General features: G+C 45.8%; 1 protein-coding gene across 3 annotated transcripts in view; it reads right to left on the reverse strand.

The window, feature by feature from the left end:
- The window catches only part of EMILIN1 (elastin microfibril interfacer 1), a 165,345-nt gene that overhangs the window by 30,446 nt on the left and 119,277 nt on the right, over window positions 1–15,622 (reverse strand). For all 3 annotated transcript variants that reach the window (XR_014471873.1, XM_083178996.1, XM_083178997.1), the window contains 2 exons: window positions 12,216–12,341; window positions 12,011–12,028 (listed from right to left, as the gene is read on the reverse strand). Coding sequence is in view for 2 of the 3 variants with exons in the window: in XM_083178996.1 (XP_083035122.1) it covers window positions 12,011–12,028; window positions 12,216–12,341 (144 nt within the window). In the remaining variant the exon portion in view is untranslated. The remainder of the gene's footprint in view (window positions 1–12,010; window positions 12,029–12,215; window positions 12,342–15,622) is intronic.

Raw genomic sequence — 15,622 nt, forward strand, 5'->3', positions numbered from 1 at the left:
TGTAACACAAACATACCAGTTTTTTATTAGGAAAAAGACACATAAACCACATCCACATAAACCACAAGAGCAACAAGGATGTTTTTGGACTCAATTTCTACTTGCACTGTGGCGTACGCTCAGATATACGGAAGGTGCCGGTGTGAAAACGGACCAGACCCGTCCGTATACGGTGGCGTACGCTCAAGTGTACGCCACTCCCCATTGTCGGTGTTTGTGACCGTCCGTGTGCGGCTGTTCTGTGGGCGGACTTACTCACCGTGAGCGTACGGGAAATGTACGGTGTGACGGACCGTACGCACGTTTCACCGATCCGATCAGAATAAGGCCCATTGTTACGTGTAATGCCCCCAGTACTCCTGCCTATAAACTTAATGCCACCAGTAGTGCACCTGACCTTACACAATGCCCACAAAAGTGCTACTTACATTTTTGCTGCTTCACTGCTGCTGTTATGTGGATGGGAAGGGGGAGAAAAGAGACAGCCTTGCAGCTTCCCCACTCTGCACTGCTGCCAGTGGTGAGGCAACCGACGCCAGAGGGACGGGGTTGGAGCAGAGGAGGTAAGAGGCACCTTCTGCTCTCAGCTGAGGGGGGGTCCATGTGTTCCAGAGCTGCTGGCAGGCCAGCTCCGGTGGGATGGGGAGGAGAGGCAGCTTCCGCCTCGAGTGGAAGGGGGCTTCTCTACAACCAGGACCCTCTCAAACCAGATTTATTTCTGATTGGGATTATCTCCCAAGTGGTGGTTTGAGAGAGTCCTGGTTGTAGAGAAGTCACAACGGGTCACCTTTGCGAAAGCTGCAGATAGCAGCAAAATGCTTCAGCTGCTCTGCAGTGAACCAGACAGCTGCAATTTACAGTATTCCTTAAAGACTTGGATATCATCAGTCGGTGAGGACTTTTTGTATATAATTGATTCAATCATTATCCCTCCAATGGGTGAACTCCAATAAGGCTGATCCATGGACTGGCAATCAGAAATAAGAGTTATTATTAATTCCAACCATTTTGCACTTCTGGTTACTCAATATTCATTGTTTTTAATGCTCTAGAGTTATTAAATTTATTTTATTTATTATACACCTGACCACTTGTTACTTATGCGCAGTTAAACCTCTTCCTGTTTTCCATTCCACATGTCGCTAGCCTTGTAAATTTAAATGGTGCCGGGTACAGCCCTAGTGTCTTTCAGTACTTCTGCACATGCACTGGACACACAGATCACTGCACGTCCAGTCCTCTCACAGGGCCTTATTCTGGTTGATTCGGTCAGATGCGTATTTTTGGAAAGGCCCCGCCTTCCGTATGGATCGCTCACACCGTCCGAATGCGGTAAGACGCCGACCGAACTGGCCGCAAGTGGATTTTTCCTATGCACACCTCCTCCATCTTTGGGAACCTCCCCCATCATTCGATGGTCGCCGACCATCGAATGCTGGACCGAGTGCTCCAGACCACTGGGGCATTTCTCCATGCAAAAGCAGGGATATGGGCGGGCAGCTGGCATCCGGCTATGTCATATGTCCGCCCCCCACATGTTCGTCACGGCCGGATTACCATATGTACGGCCAGCGTTTTCATGGGAACGCCCTTGAAATGCGGGACGTACGCATATGGTAATGAGGCCAAACAGCCCTTCACGACCCTCTCCACCCCCTGTTCGGATTGCTCCGACCGATCGTTTTCTGTACAGAATTCACGCCGTATTCGGATGTGCGCGGCGTTCGCACATGTGCAGATACGCCTCTGCACATGCGCAAACACCAACCATCGGCCGTCCGTCCGCATTCGGCGCCATCCAACAGAATAACCTCTACAGTGACAGTCTGAGAAGAGCCGGCCTTAGCCATTTTGATGCCCTAGTCAAAATTTTGCCTGCTGCTAGTTCTATCTCTGATACAGAACCCCTGATACAGCAAAGCATCTGTAAGTCAGCAGCACAGATCACCGCAGCAGCCAGCAACACCCACCATCCACTGGCATATCCATAATGGGTGCAAGGTGTGCAGCACACATGGTCGTCTGGGCCCTGGGGGCCCCACACGCTGTACACCCTGCACCCATTTCATCACTGGGAAAATGGCTGCGTAGTGACCCAAATTCACATTACATAGCACGCAGTGACCCATATTCATATTACACAGCGCGTAATAACCCATATTCGCGTCACACAGCATGTAGTGACCCATATTTGCATTACACAGCAAGTAGCGACCCATAGTCACATTACACAGCATAGAGACCCATATTCGCTTAACACAGCATGTAGTGACCCAAATTCACATTACACAGCATGTAGTGACCCATATTCGTATGTAGTGACCCATATTCACATTACACAGCATGTAAATATTAGAGAGCACGTAGTGACCCATGTTCACATTACACAGCGGGTAGTGACCATATTAACATTACACAGCCCGTAGTGACCAATATTCACATTACACTGCGCATAGTGACCCATAGTCACATTACACAGCGCATAGTAACCCATATTCACATTACACAGCGCATAGTGACCATATTCACATTACACTGCGCATAGTGACCAATATTCACATTACACTGCGCATAGTGACCCATAGTCACATTACACAGCGCATAGTAACCCATATTCACATTACACAGCGCATAGTGACCATATTCACATTACACAGCGCATAGTGACCCATATTCACATTACACAGCGCATAGTAACCCATACTCACATTACACAGCACGTAGTGACCCATACTCACATTACACAGCGCATAGTGGCCCATACTCACATTACACAGCGGGTAGTGACCATATTAACATTACACAGCGCGTAGTGACCAATATTCACATTACACTGCGCATAGTGACCCATAGTCACATTACACAGCGCATAGTGACCCATATTCACATTACACAGCGCATAGTAACCCATATTCACATTACACAGCGCATAGTGACCATATTCACATTACACAGAGCATAGTAACCCGTAGTCACATTACACAGCGCATAGTGACCCATATTCACATTACACAGCATGTAGTTACCCATATTCACATTACACAGCGCATAGTAACCCATACTCACATTACACAGCACGTAGTGACCCATACTCACATTACACAGCGCATAGTGGCCCATACTCACATTACACAGCGGGTAGTGACCATATTAACATTACACAGCGCGTAGTGACCAATATTCACATTACACTGCGCATAGTGACCCATAGTCACATTACACAGCGCATAGTGACCCATATTCACATTACACAGTGCATAGTAACCCATATTCACATTACACAGCGCATAGTAACCCATATTCACATTACACAGCGCATAGTGACCATATTCACATTACACAGAGCATAGTGACCCGTAGTCACATTACACAGCGCATAGTGACCCATATTCACATTACACAGCATGTAGTTACCCATATTCACATTACACAGCGCATAGTAACCCATACTCACATTACACAGCACGTAGTGACCCATACTCACATTACACAGCGCATAGTGGCCCATATTCACATTACACAGCACATAGAAACCCATATTCACATCACACAGTGCATAGTGACCCATAGTCACATTACACAGTGCATAGTGACCATATTAACATTACACAGTGCGTAGTGACCCATATTCACATTACACAGCACATACTGACCCATATTCACATTACACAGCACATAGTGACCCATATTCACATTACTCAGCGCATAGTGACCATATTCACATTACACAGTGCGTAGTGACCAATATTCACATTACACTGCGCATAGTGACCCATATTCACATTACTCAGCGCATAGTGACCATATTCACATTAACAGTGCGTAGTGACCCATATTCACATTACTCAGCGCATAGTGACCATAGTCACATTACACAGAACGTAGTGACCCATAGTCACATTACACAGCACATAGTGACCCATAGTTACATTACACAGCACATAGTGACCCATAGTTACATTACACAACGCATAGTGACCATATTCACATTACACAACGCATAGTGACCCACAATCACATTACACAGTATGTACTGACCCATATTCACATTACACAGTGAGTAGTCACCCATAGTCACATTACTCAGTGCATAGTGACCCATATACACCTTACACAGCATGTAGACATTACACAACGCATAGTGGCCCATATTCACATTACACAGCACATAGTGACCCATATTCACATTTGTCAGCTCGTAGTGATCAGTAGTCACATTACACAGCGCTTAGTGACCCATATTCACATTACACAGCACATAGTGACCATATTCACATTACACAGCACAGTGACCATATTCACATTACACAGCACATAGTGACCATATTCACATTATACTTTACAGCGCGTAGTGACCCATAGTCACATAACACAGCACGTAGTGACCCATAGTCACATTACACAGCGCATAGTGGCCCATATTCACATTACACAGCACATAGTAACCTATATTCACATCACCCAGTGCATAGTGACCCATAGTCACATTAAACAGTGCATAGTGACCATATTAACATTACACAGTGCGTAGTGACCCATATTCACATTACACAGCACATACTGACCCATATTCACATTACACAGCACATAGTGACCCATATTCACATTACTCAGCGCATAGTGACCATATTTACATTACACAGTGCGTAGTGACCAATATTCACATTACACTGCGCATAGTGACCCATATTCACATTACTCAGCGCATAGTGACCATATTCACATTACACAGTGCGTAGTGACCCATATTCACATTACTCAGCGCATAGTGACCATAGTCACATTACACAGCACGTAGTGACCCATAGTCACATTACACAGCACATAGTGACCCATAGTTACATTACACAGCACATAGTGACACATATTTACATTACACAACACATAGTGACCATATTCACATTACACAACGCATAGTGACCCACAATCACATTACACAGTATGTACTGACCCATATTCACATTACACAGTGCGTAGTCACCCATAGTCACATTACTCAGCGCATAGTGACCCATATACACCTTACACAGCATGTAGACATTACACAACGCATAGTGGCCCATATTCACATTACACAGCACATAGTGACCCATATTCACATTTGACAGCTCGTAGTGACCAGTAGTCACATTACACAGCGCTTAGTGACCCATATTCACATTACACAGCACATAGTGACCATATTCACATTACACAGCACAGTGACCATATTCACATTACACAGCACATAGTGACCATATTCACATTATACTTTACAGCGCGTAGTGACCCATAGTCACATAACACAGCATGTAGTGACCCATAGTCACATTATACAGCTCGTAGTGACCATATTCACATTACACAGCGCGTAGTGACCCATATTCACATTACACAGCACATAGTGACCATATTCACATTATAAAGCGCGTACTGACCCATATTCACATTACACAGCACATAGTGACCATATTCACATTACACAGTGCATAGTGACCCATAGTCACATTATACAGCTCGTAGTGACCATATTCACATTACACAGCGCGTAGTGACCCATATTCACATTACACAGCACATAGTGACCATATTCACATTACACAGCACATAATGACCATATTCACATTATACTTTACAGCGCGTAGTGACCCATAGTCACATTAAACATCGCGTAGTGACCCATATTCGCATAACACAGCACGTAGTGACCCATAGTCACATTATAATGCACGTACTGACCCATATTCACATTACACAGCACATAGTGACCATATTCACATTACACAGCACATAGTGACCATATTCACATTACACAGCACATAGTGACCATATTCACATTATACTGTACAGCGTGTAGTGACCCATAGTCACATTACACATCGCGTAGTGACTCATATTCGCATAACACAGCGCGTAGTGACTCATATTTGCATAACACAGCACGTAGTGACCCATATTCGCATAACACAGCACGTAGTGACCCATAGTCACATCACACAGCACATAGTGACCCATATTCACATTACACAGCACATAGTGACCATATTCACATTACACAGCGCATAATAACCCATATTCACATTACACAGCACATAGAAACCCATATTCACATTACACAGTGCATAGCGACCCATAGTCGCATTACACAGTGCATAGTGACCATATTAACATTACACAGCACGTAGTGACCCATATTCACATTACACAGCACATAGTGACCCATATTCACATTACACAGCACATAGTGACCCATATTCACATTACTCAGCGCATAGTGACCATATCCACATTACACAGTGCGTAGTGACCAATATTCACATTACACTGCGCGTAGTGACCCATATTCACATTACTCAGCGCATAGTGACCATATTCACATTACACAGCGCGTAGTGACCCATATTCACATTACTCAGCGCGTAGTGACCATAGTCACATTACACAGCACGTAGTGACCCAGTCACATTACAAAGCACGTAGTGACCCATAGTTACATTACACAGCACATAGTGACCCATAGTCACATTACACAGCTCGTAGTGACCCATATTCACATTACTCAGCGCATAGTGACCATAGTCACATTACACAGCACGTAGTGACCCATAGTCACATTACACAGCACATAGTGACCCATAGTTACATTACACAGCACATAGTGACCCATAGTCACATTACACAGTATGTACTGACCCATATTCACATTACACAGTGCGTAGTCACCCATAGTCACATTACTCAGCGCATAGTGACCCATATGCACCTTACACAGCATGTAGACATTACACAGTGCATAATGGCCCATATTCACATTACACAGCACATAGTGACCCATATTCACATTTGACAGCTCGTAGTGACCAGTAGTCACATTACACAGCGCTTAGTGACCCATATTCACATTATAAAGCACGTACTGACCCATATTCACATTACACAGCACATAGTGACCATATTCACATTACACAGCACAGTGACCATATTCACATTACACAGCACATAGTGACCATATTCACATTATACTTTACAGCGCGTAGTGACCCATAGTCACATTAAACATCGCGTAGTGACCCATATTTGCATAACACAGCACGTAGTGACCCATAGTCACATTATACAGCTCGTAGTGACCACATTCACATTACACAGCGCGTAGTGACCCATATTCACATTACACAGCACATAGTGACCATATTCACATTACACAGCACATAGTGACCCATAGTCACATTACACAGCGTGTAGTGACCCGTAGTCCCATTACACAGTGCGTAGTGACTCATATTCACATTACACAGCACGTAGTGACCCATATTCACATTACACAGCACATAGTGACCATATTCACATTACACAGCACATAGTGACCCATAGTCACATTACACAGCGTGTAGTGACCCGTAGTCCCATTACACAGTGCGTAGTGACTCATATTCACATTACACAGCACGTAGTGACCCATATTCACATTACACAGCACATAGTGACCATATTCACATTACACAGCACAGTGACCATATTCACATTACACAGCACATAGTGACCATATTCACATTATACTTTACAGCGCGTAGTGACCCATAGTCACATTAAACATCGCGTAGTGACCCATATTTGCATAACACAGCACGTAGTGACCCATAGTCACATTATACAGCTCGTAGTGACCACATTCACATTACACAGCGCGTAGTGACCCATATTCACATTACACAGCACATAGTGACCATATTCACATTACACAGCACATAGTGACCCATAGTCACATTACACAGCGTGTAGTGACCCGTAGTCCCATTACACAGTGCGTAGTGACTCATATTCACATTACACAGCACGTAGTGACCCATAGTCACATTATAAAGCACGTACTGACCCATATTCACATTACACAGCACATAGTGACCATATTCACATTACACAGTGCGTAGTGACCCATATTCACATTACACAGCACATAGCAACCATATTCACATTACACAGCAGTTAGTGACCCATATTCACATTACACAGCACGTAGTGACCATATTCACATTACACAGCACGTAGTGACCATATTCACATTACACAGCACATAGTGACCATATTCACATTACACAGCACTTAGGGGGTTATTCTAGTTCATTCTTTCTGACAAAATCCTTCTTAGATGGACAAAACCATGTGCACTGTGGGTGGGGCAGATGTAACTTGTGCAGAGAGAATTAGATTTGGGTGGGGGTTTTCTTCAAAGTGAGATCTATATTGCAGTGTAAAATCATGCAGTCAGTATTTTCCCTGCACAGACACAAAAAAACTCACCCAAATCTAATTCTCTCTGCACATGTTACATCTGCCCCCTGCAGTGAACATGGTTTTGTCCATCTAAGAAGGATTTTGTCAGAAAGAATGAACTAGAATAAACCCCTTAGTGACCATATTCACATTATACTTTACAGCGCGTAGTGACCCATAGTCACATTAAACATCGCGTAGTGACCCATATTCGCATAACACAGCACGTAGTGACCCATATTCACATTATAAAGCACGTACTGACCCATATTCACATTACACAGCACATAGTGACCATATTCACATTACACAGCACATAGTGACCATATTCACATTACACAGCACATAGTGACCATATTCACATTACACAGCACATAGTGACCATATTCACATTACACAGCACATAGTGACCATATTCACATTATACTGTACAGCGCGTAGTGACCCATAGTCACATTACACATTGCGTAGTGACTCATTCGCATAACACAGCACGTAGTGACTCATATTTGCATAACACTGCACGTAGTGACCCATAGTTCAATTACACAGCACATAGTGGCCCATAGTCACATTACACAGCACGTAGTGACCCATAGTCACATTACACAGCACATAGTGACCCATATTCACATTACACAGCACATAGTGACCATATTCACATTACACAGAGCAGAGTGACCCGTAGTCCCATTACACAGTGCGTAGTGACCCGTAGTCACATTATAAAGCACGTACTGAGCCATATTCACATTACACAGCACAAAGTGACCCATATTCACATGGGTGCCGGACGGCTCCCCGACAGTCGGGATTTCAACAGTCATTCCTCCGATGTCGGAATCCCGACTGCTCCCTCGTGGGGGTCCGCAAGGGGCTTCATTGCGCTCCCCACACTGTGCAGTCAGGATTCCGACGTCTGAGTAATGACTGTCGGAATCCCGACTGTCAGGGAAATATACCACACCCATTCACATTACACAGCACGTACTGACCCATAGTCATATTGTACAGCACATAGTAACCCATAGTCCCACTGCACAGCATGTAGTAACCCATAGTCACATTGCACAGCACGTAGTAACCCATAGTCACATTGTACAGCACTTAGTAACCCATAGTCACATTGCACAGCACGTAGTGACCCATAGTCATATTGTACAGTACATAGTAACCCATAGTCCCACTGCACAGCACGTAGTAACCCATAGTTACATTGCACAGCACGTAGTAACCCATAGTCACATTGTACAGCACTTAGTAACCCATAGTCACATTGCACAGCACGTAGTAACCCATAGTCACATTGCACAGCACGTAGTGACCCATAGTCATATTGTACAGTACATAGTAGCCCATAGTCCCACTGCACAGTACGTAGTAACCATAGTTACATTGCACCGCACGTAGTAACCCATAGTCACATTGTACAGCACTTAGTAACCCATAGTCACATTGCACAGCACGTAGTAACCCATAGTCACATTGTACAGCACTTAGTAACCCATAGTCACATTACACAGCACATACTGACCCATAGTCACATTGCACAGCACGTAGTAACCCATAGTCACATTGTACAGCACTTAGTAACCCATAGTCACATTGCACAGCACGTAGTGACCCATAGTCATATTGTACAGCACATAGTAACCCATAGTCCCACTGCACAGCACGTAGTAAACCATAGTCACATTGCACAGCTCGTAGTAACCCACAGTCACATTGCACAGCACGTAGTGACCCATTGTCCCATTACACAGCGCATAGTGATCCATCATTTAATTACACAGCTTGTAGTGACCCATATACACATGTCACAGGATGTAGTGACCGATATTCACATTATATAGTGCGTAGTGACCCAATCACATTACACAGCGGCTACAAACCCATAGTAACATTACATAGGGGGCGGGCATTCGGAAGGCGGCATTCCGCTCGCTAAGCAGCAAAAGAACGCTGCTTAGCAAGCGATCCTGAATCAGGCCCCTTGTTCCCCTCAATTACTAGTACGCTCTGAAACACTGGTGCATCCTCAGTCCCTTATCTAATTACCTTCAGCCAGGAGCATCATGCCACAGATCAGTGGGCAGGGCTGCACTGCAGCTTCACTATTTCACAGAAAAAAGCTACCCCATCCCCAGGCACAAGCAAAGTAAGTGTAACGCAATAGTTTTCAAAAGGGGGCGTGGCCACGGGGGTCCGTGATTAGGCCACGCCCTCTTTTTAAAACTATCACGGTAAACGAGCCCAGGCCACTGCTAGCCACCTGGGGGAAGGGAAGGGGGCACTGATGTAAGCACCCATTTGATGCTACCCACGGCTACCTTGCTGCATGCACTAGTCCGACTCCTGTTGCTCCTGCACGTAATTATCTGCCGGCTGATGCCCTCAGCTGGGACAGAGAGACGTGACTGCACTCACCACCAGCGTTAATAGGGAGGGTGGTAGTCATGTCCTCCAGCTGCGGGGCGAGGGGGTAGTGGCATGCGACGTGGTGCACGTTTCCCCCATAACCCGGGCACAGCTCTGCCAATGTCACACTTCCAGTATCACAGTAACTAGTTCCCTGCAGCCACTACAGCGCTCTGAGCACACATACATATACTGCACACAGGAGGAGTGTGCAGCACAATGCCCGGCTGGGTGACAGAGCCCATACAACTTCAGGAGGTCTCTGTGTGTTGATTGACAGGTGTGGAGACAGTACAGCCGCAGCACTGCTCACTGAGGGCGGGGCCATTCTGTACTCGGACGGAGTAGTCCTCTCTTGGGTCCTCCTATGCCCAGACCTGCAAATAACTACCTGTCTGCCCGGTTCCTGTGCCCCATGTTTGCGTGTCATTATGCCATCAGCCATCTGCATTAGCTGGGCATGTATGTGTATGAAGTATACTATATATTCATATTGATATATAAGAAACTGTGAATATCGCTTCACAGTCGGCCATCTTGGTACACCCAAGTGAAGCTCATCAGTGTACTGCTCCCCCTGCTGGTGGCATTGTGCGCATGCGCAACAAGTTGGCGCTCCTATCTTTATAATGGGGGACGTTTCACTAAATTATAAAAAAACTGTACCTATCTGAAAATCCTCAACCCCAAAAGGCACTCCACTGGGACAATATCTACCTAATAAAACAAACCCCAAGTCTCAATTGTTCCTCTACCCTGAGTTATGCCTTCCCAAAAAAACCCTCATAGACTAACATGGGTGACAAGTTGTCATTTCTGGAGTGTCAGAAAAAAACTGACAGTTGGAAGTTTACATCGCTCCCAATTGGTCATTTTTTTATATTTCGCCCTGAAATTTGGCACGCAGCACCGGTTGACGATTCTACGCGTACGTGCCAAATTTCAGCTCAGTACGTCCAGTCACTTTTGAGGTGCAGTCCCTCAAACACCATGCCCCCATCCGAAAAGTTCCCTATGGGAAAAATCCGTTCGTTGGATTCAGCCTTAATATAAGGGCACGACCGTGCCCTTATAATATATATATATATATATATATATATATATATATATATATATATATATAATCCTTGCGGTAGGACCGGCACTCCAAGCCTAGAAATGCAGCTGCCGGGTGCTTGTCCGGAGTGAAGAATATGTGAGCAAGAAAGGAAAAAGCAACCCCTCCCCCGACTTCCACATGTAGCAATAACCAGCCAGACACACTGATGGAGGTGCTAACGTTTTGGGGTTTGACCCCCTTTATCAAAGCAAACAAATATTTATATGTAAGTCTTCTCACCTTGTTCTCCCCGCAGACCTGCAATAAGGAAAGAACATGATTAGCAGTCAGACCACAGGACTTCACCCTCCAGCTACCACTCTGATAATACAATCCTGTCATTATCCTTTCTAATATTTCTTTTATAGCGGGACTAACGGTACTATAATATCCCCCCACTAACAGATGCTGTACCACACTCATTTATATACAGTAGCTGTCTTACCTGGAGGTCCAACAGGTCCTTCTCTACCAGGCGCTCCATTTCTCCCGGGTGGTCCAGCTGGTCCTTGGGGTCCTGGTGGCCCTGTTTTCCCTAGAGGACCAGGAGGACCAGGTAGGCCTGGAGGTCCTATAACAAAATATGGAGATATAAATTGTAAAGGTAGTTTGGGGAACAATGTGTAAATAAGTTAGTGGAAATTAGGGGCGTATAGTATAGCGATGGGGTCACCAGTGCCCCAAGTGTAGTCACTACCTGTTTGGTACATAGAGCTGTATCTGATAACATAGAGCTGCTCTGAATGCTGATAACAGAGAGACTCCGGGGTTTTATTTTTCTTATGTGTGTCTTCTTTCACTATTTGTTTTAGTACAAGCGGGCCCTTTAATGCCCCGCATGCTGGGACATGTGGTTCTCCAAGTCCCTGCCTGCAGGGCTGGTTGCTGGGACTTGTAGTTCCACAACAAAACACAATAGTGTATTAATTCTTTTTTTTTAACAGAATACCATACCTCCCAACACTCACGATTTCAGCAGGACAGTCCCGATTACCAGGTCCTGTCCCGCTGTCCCACCCGCGGCCGGAGGTGTCCCGCTGCGGGGGGGGGGGGGGGGGCAGATGGGAGCCCCCCAATTTGACAGAATAGACGCTGTGCGCATGCGCACAGCGTCTATTCTCGGCCAAAAACGGGAACGCGGCTCATTTGCATAAGCCGCGCCCATCATTTACATAAGCCGCACCCCCTTTTTGGACGCTCTATTTCTGCAGCTACAAAGTTCGGAGGTATGGAATACAATCAGCCCTGGGCTTCAGTCCAGGCAAGGGTTATCCTGGAGGGGGACTCAATGTAACAGTAATTTAGGTTGAGAAAAGACTTTAGTCCATCAAGCTCAGCCTATCTAGTTGTCTATTAGACTAGAGTAGAACTATATCATTCCCTCATGTCCATAAAGGCATCCAGTTTTATTTTAAACTCCTTTATGTGTTTGCTGTTTTCCGGCAAAGATTTCCAGAACTTAACTGCCCTCACAGTGAAGAAACCTCTTCTTAATTCCATATGAAATGTTGTCTATTAAATTATTCAGGCCCGCCCACTACGTTCCAAGTACAGCCCTTTTACTGAATAATCATCTCCGAGCTCTTTATAATTTCCAATCCTGTATTTGAACATAGTAATCATATCACCTCTCAGTCTTTGTTTTTCAAGTGAATACATATTCAGCCCTGGTTAGCCTATCTATTGACTCTAGACCCCTTATTAATTAGTTGCCCTTCTTTGAACCAATTCCAGTTCATTTATCTCTTTCTTAAAGTGAGGTGACCAGAACTGGACACAGTACTGTAAATGAGGCCTTACCACAGGGTTGCCGACTTTAGAAAGCTCCTCTCCGGGAGAAGCCCGGAGAGGAGACTTTCAGCAGGAGTTTGGGGGCGGGGCTTAAACGTGCCATCTTTAAGCCCCGCCCCATGAAGGAAAGTGCCTCAATTTGATGAGCTCCTTGGAGGGGGCGGGGATAAACTACGCGATGATGACACTTTGGCCCCGCCCCCTCTCCGGAGATCATCAGAAAAGGTCATTTAAATGCCGCGGCCGGGGTGGGGGAAGCCGCAATCAGGGGAGGGGGGAGAGGGGGTCCCCCATAATCCGGTAGGGTTGCCCACCTTTTGGGGGGGCCGGGAGGGTGACCCGATTTTCTGTACCCTCTCGGCCATACCGGGAGGGTAGACAACCCTGCCTTACTAGTGATATAAAGTGGTATTATCACACCGGCATCTCTGGATTCCATTCCCCTTTTAATGCATGCCAAGGTCCTGTTAGCCTTTGCTTCTGCACTGAAGTATTGTGCACTATTACCCATTCTATCATTTATGAAATCCCTTTCCACTGCAGAGCTCCGAGTACTAACCTCATTTAATTCATAACTAGCGTGAGCTCCCAACATGAATTACTTTGCATTTATCTACATTAAATTGCATCTTCCACCTTGCTGCCCACATTGCAAGTTTACCAAGTCGTCTTCCAGTGCTTCCACGTCCCCTTCTGAGTTCATTTCCTTGCTCAGTTTTGTGTCATCTGCAAATATTGCAATATTACTTTGCAGGCCATCAAGGATTGCATCCACTGATTCCCCAAAGGCCACATTCCTGCTGACCTCTTCGTACAAACTAATTAAGTTTGTCTGGCATGATTTATTTTTAACGAACCCATGCTGTGCCTTACATACTGTATCACCTTGTTGTGTTCTAAGAAATCTCTAATTATCCTCTCCACATAGGCGAATCTAGGGGGTGGTCCGGGGTTGCACAGGACCACCCATTTTGTAGCTGAGGGATGGGGCTTTCTAACGAGCCCGGCCCCGTGTCTCTAGCCCCCTGGGAACCGGAAATACTGCCAGGCAAAGCAGGAACGTTTTCCCTATAGGATAACATGGGACCCGCTAATTCCGACCCCCACCCAGTTCAACCGCTGCCAGTTCCCCCTTCGGCATCACTGAAGCACGAGGTTGATCTCAGTTGAACCCAAATCGCTGGGCCTTCAATCTGATACCAGGCTGGATCCATATGGGTTAATTGGTTCCAGGGATATTGAGGTTAAACCGTTTTTTTTTTTTTTTCATTTCTTAAATGTAATTTCATGACTGTTTATGTTCTTTGAGGGCAGATTTCTCTGGAACCAAACAGCCCAGTTTCACGGGACTAAAATCATTCGAAGCCAACTCAAAAGTTCTTCAATATGAAACTGGTCTCATGTAAATGGGTCAGTTGGTTCCGAAGATATAGCTGGTTGGTTAAAGGGGGGTAGGGAGAGGGGAGTGGTTGTCTCTCCCCCTCACACAAGAAAATGCAGGGACTAGGCTGGTGTATAAGGGGTCAGCCTGGGAATGTCCCTGCATGATCCTGGTACCACATTCCTGGGTAAATCCCTGCATTTTCTGTTGTGAAAGGGGTATTATTTCAAACAGCCGTGACCTGCAGTGCTCTGAATACAGCCAGGCAGCCCCCTGTTCTCTGCCCAGCTGTCAATGACTGTCACCTGCTCCAATTCTTCTCCCCGCTTTCACCTCAGCCCGCCCCCCCTTTAATCATGTGGTGCCGGCGCCCGGCGTGCTCCCCCGACGTCACGCACAACAACAGCGTGCACAATATTTCAAATGTCCACTCGGCTAGAGGGGACACCAGGAGGGGAGTGGGACTCAGCGTGCTCTGCTCTGCACTCTGCTCCTCTCCCCATAGAAGTAGCTGCACCGCTCTCCATCTCTCCCTGCAGCAGCAGCGAAGGCTCATATAAAAATTTACAGTAAGTGTCACTTTTGGGGGCATTGCTTAAGGGATGCTACAAGTGGTGGTATGTGGGGGCATTACGCATAATGTGTGACTTAATGTGTAAGGGGCATTACGGTGTGCAGCA

Source organism: Crinia signifera, chromosome 3 (assembly GCF_055691185.1).
Source record: "Crinia signifera chromosome 3, ASM5569118v1, whole genome shotgun sequence".
Taxonomy (NCBI): Eukaryota; Metazoa; Chordata; class Amphibia; order Anura; family Myobatrachidae; genus Crinia; species Crinia signifera.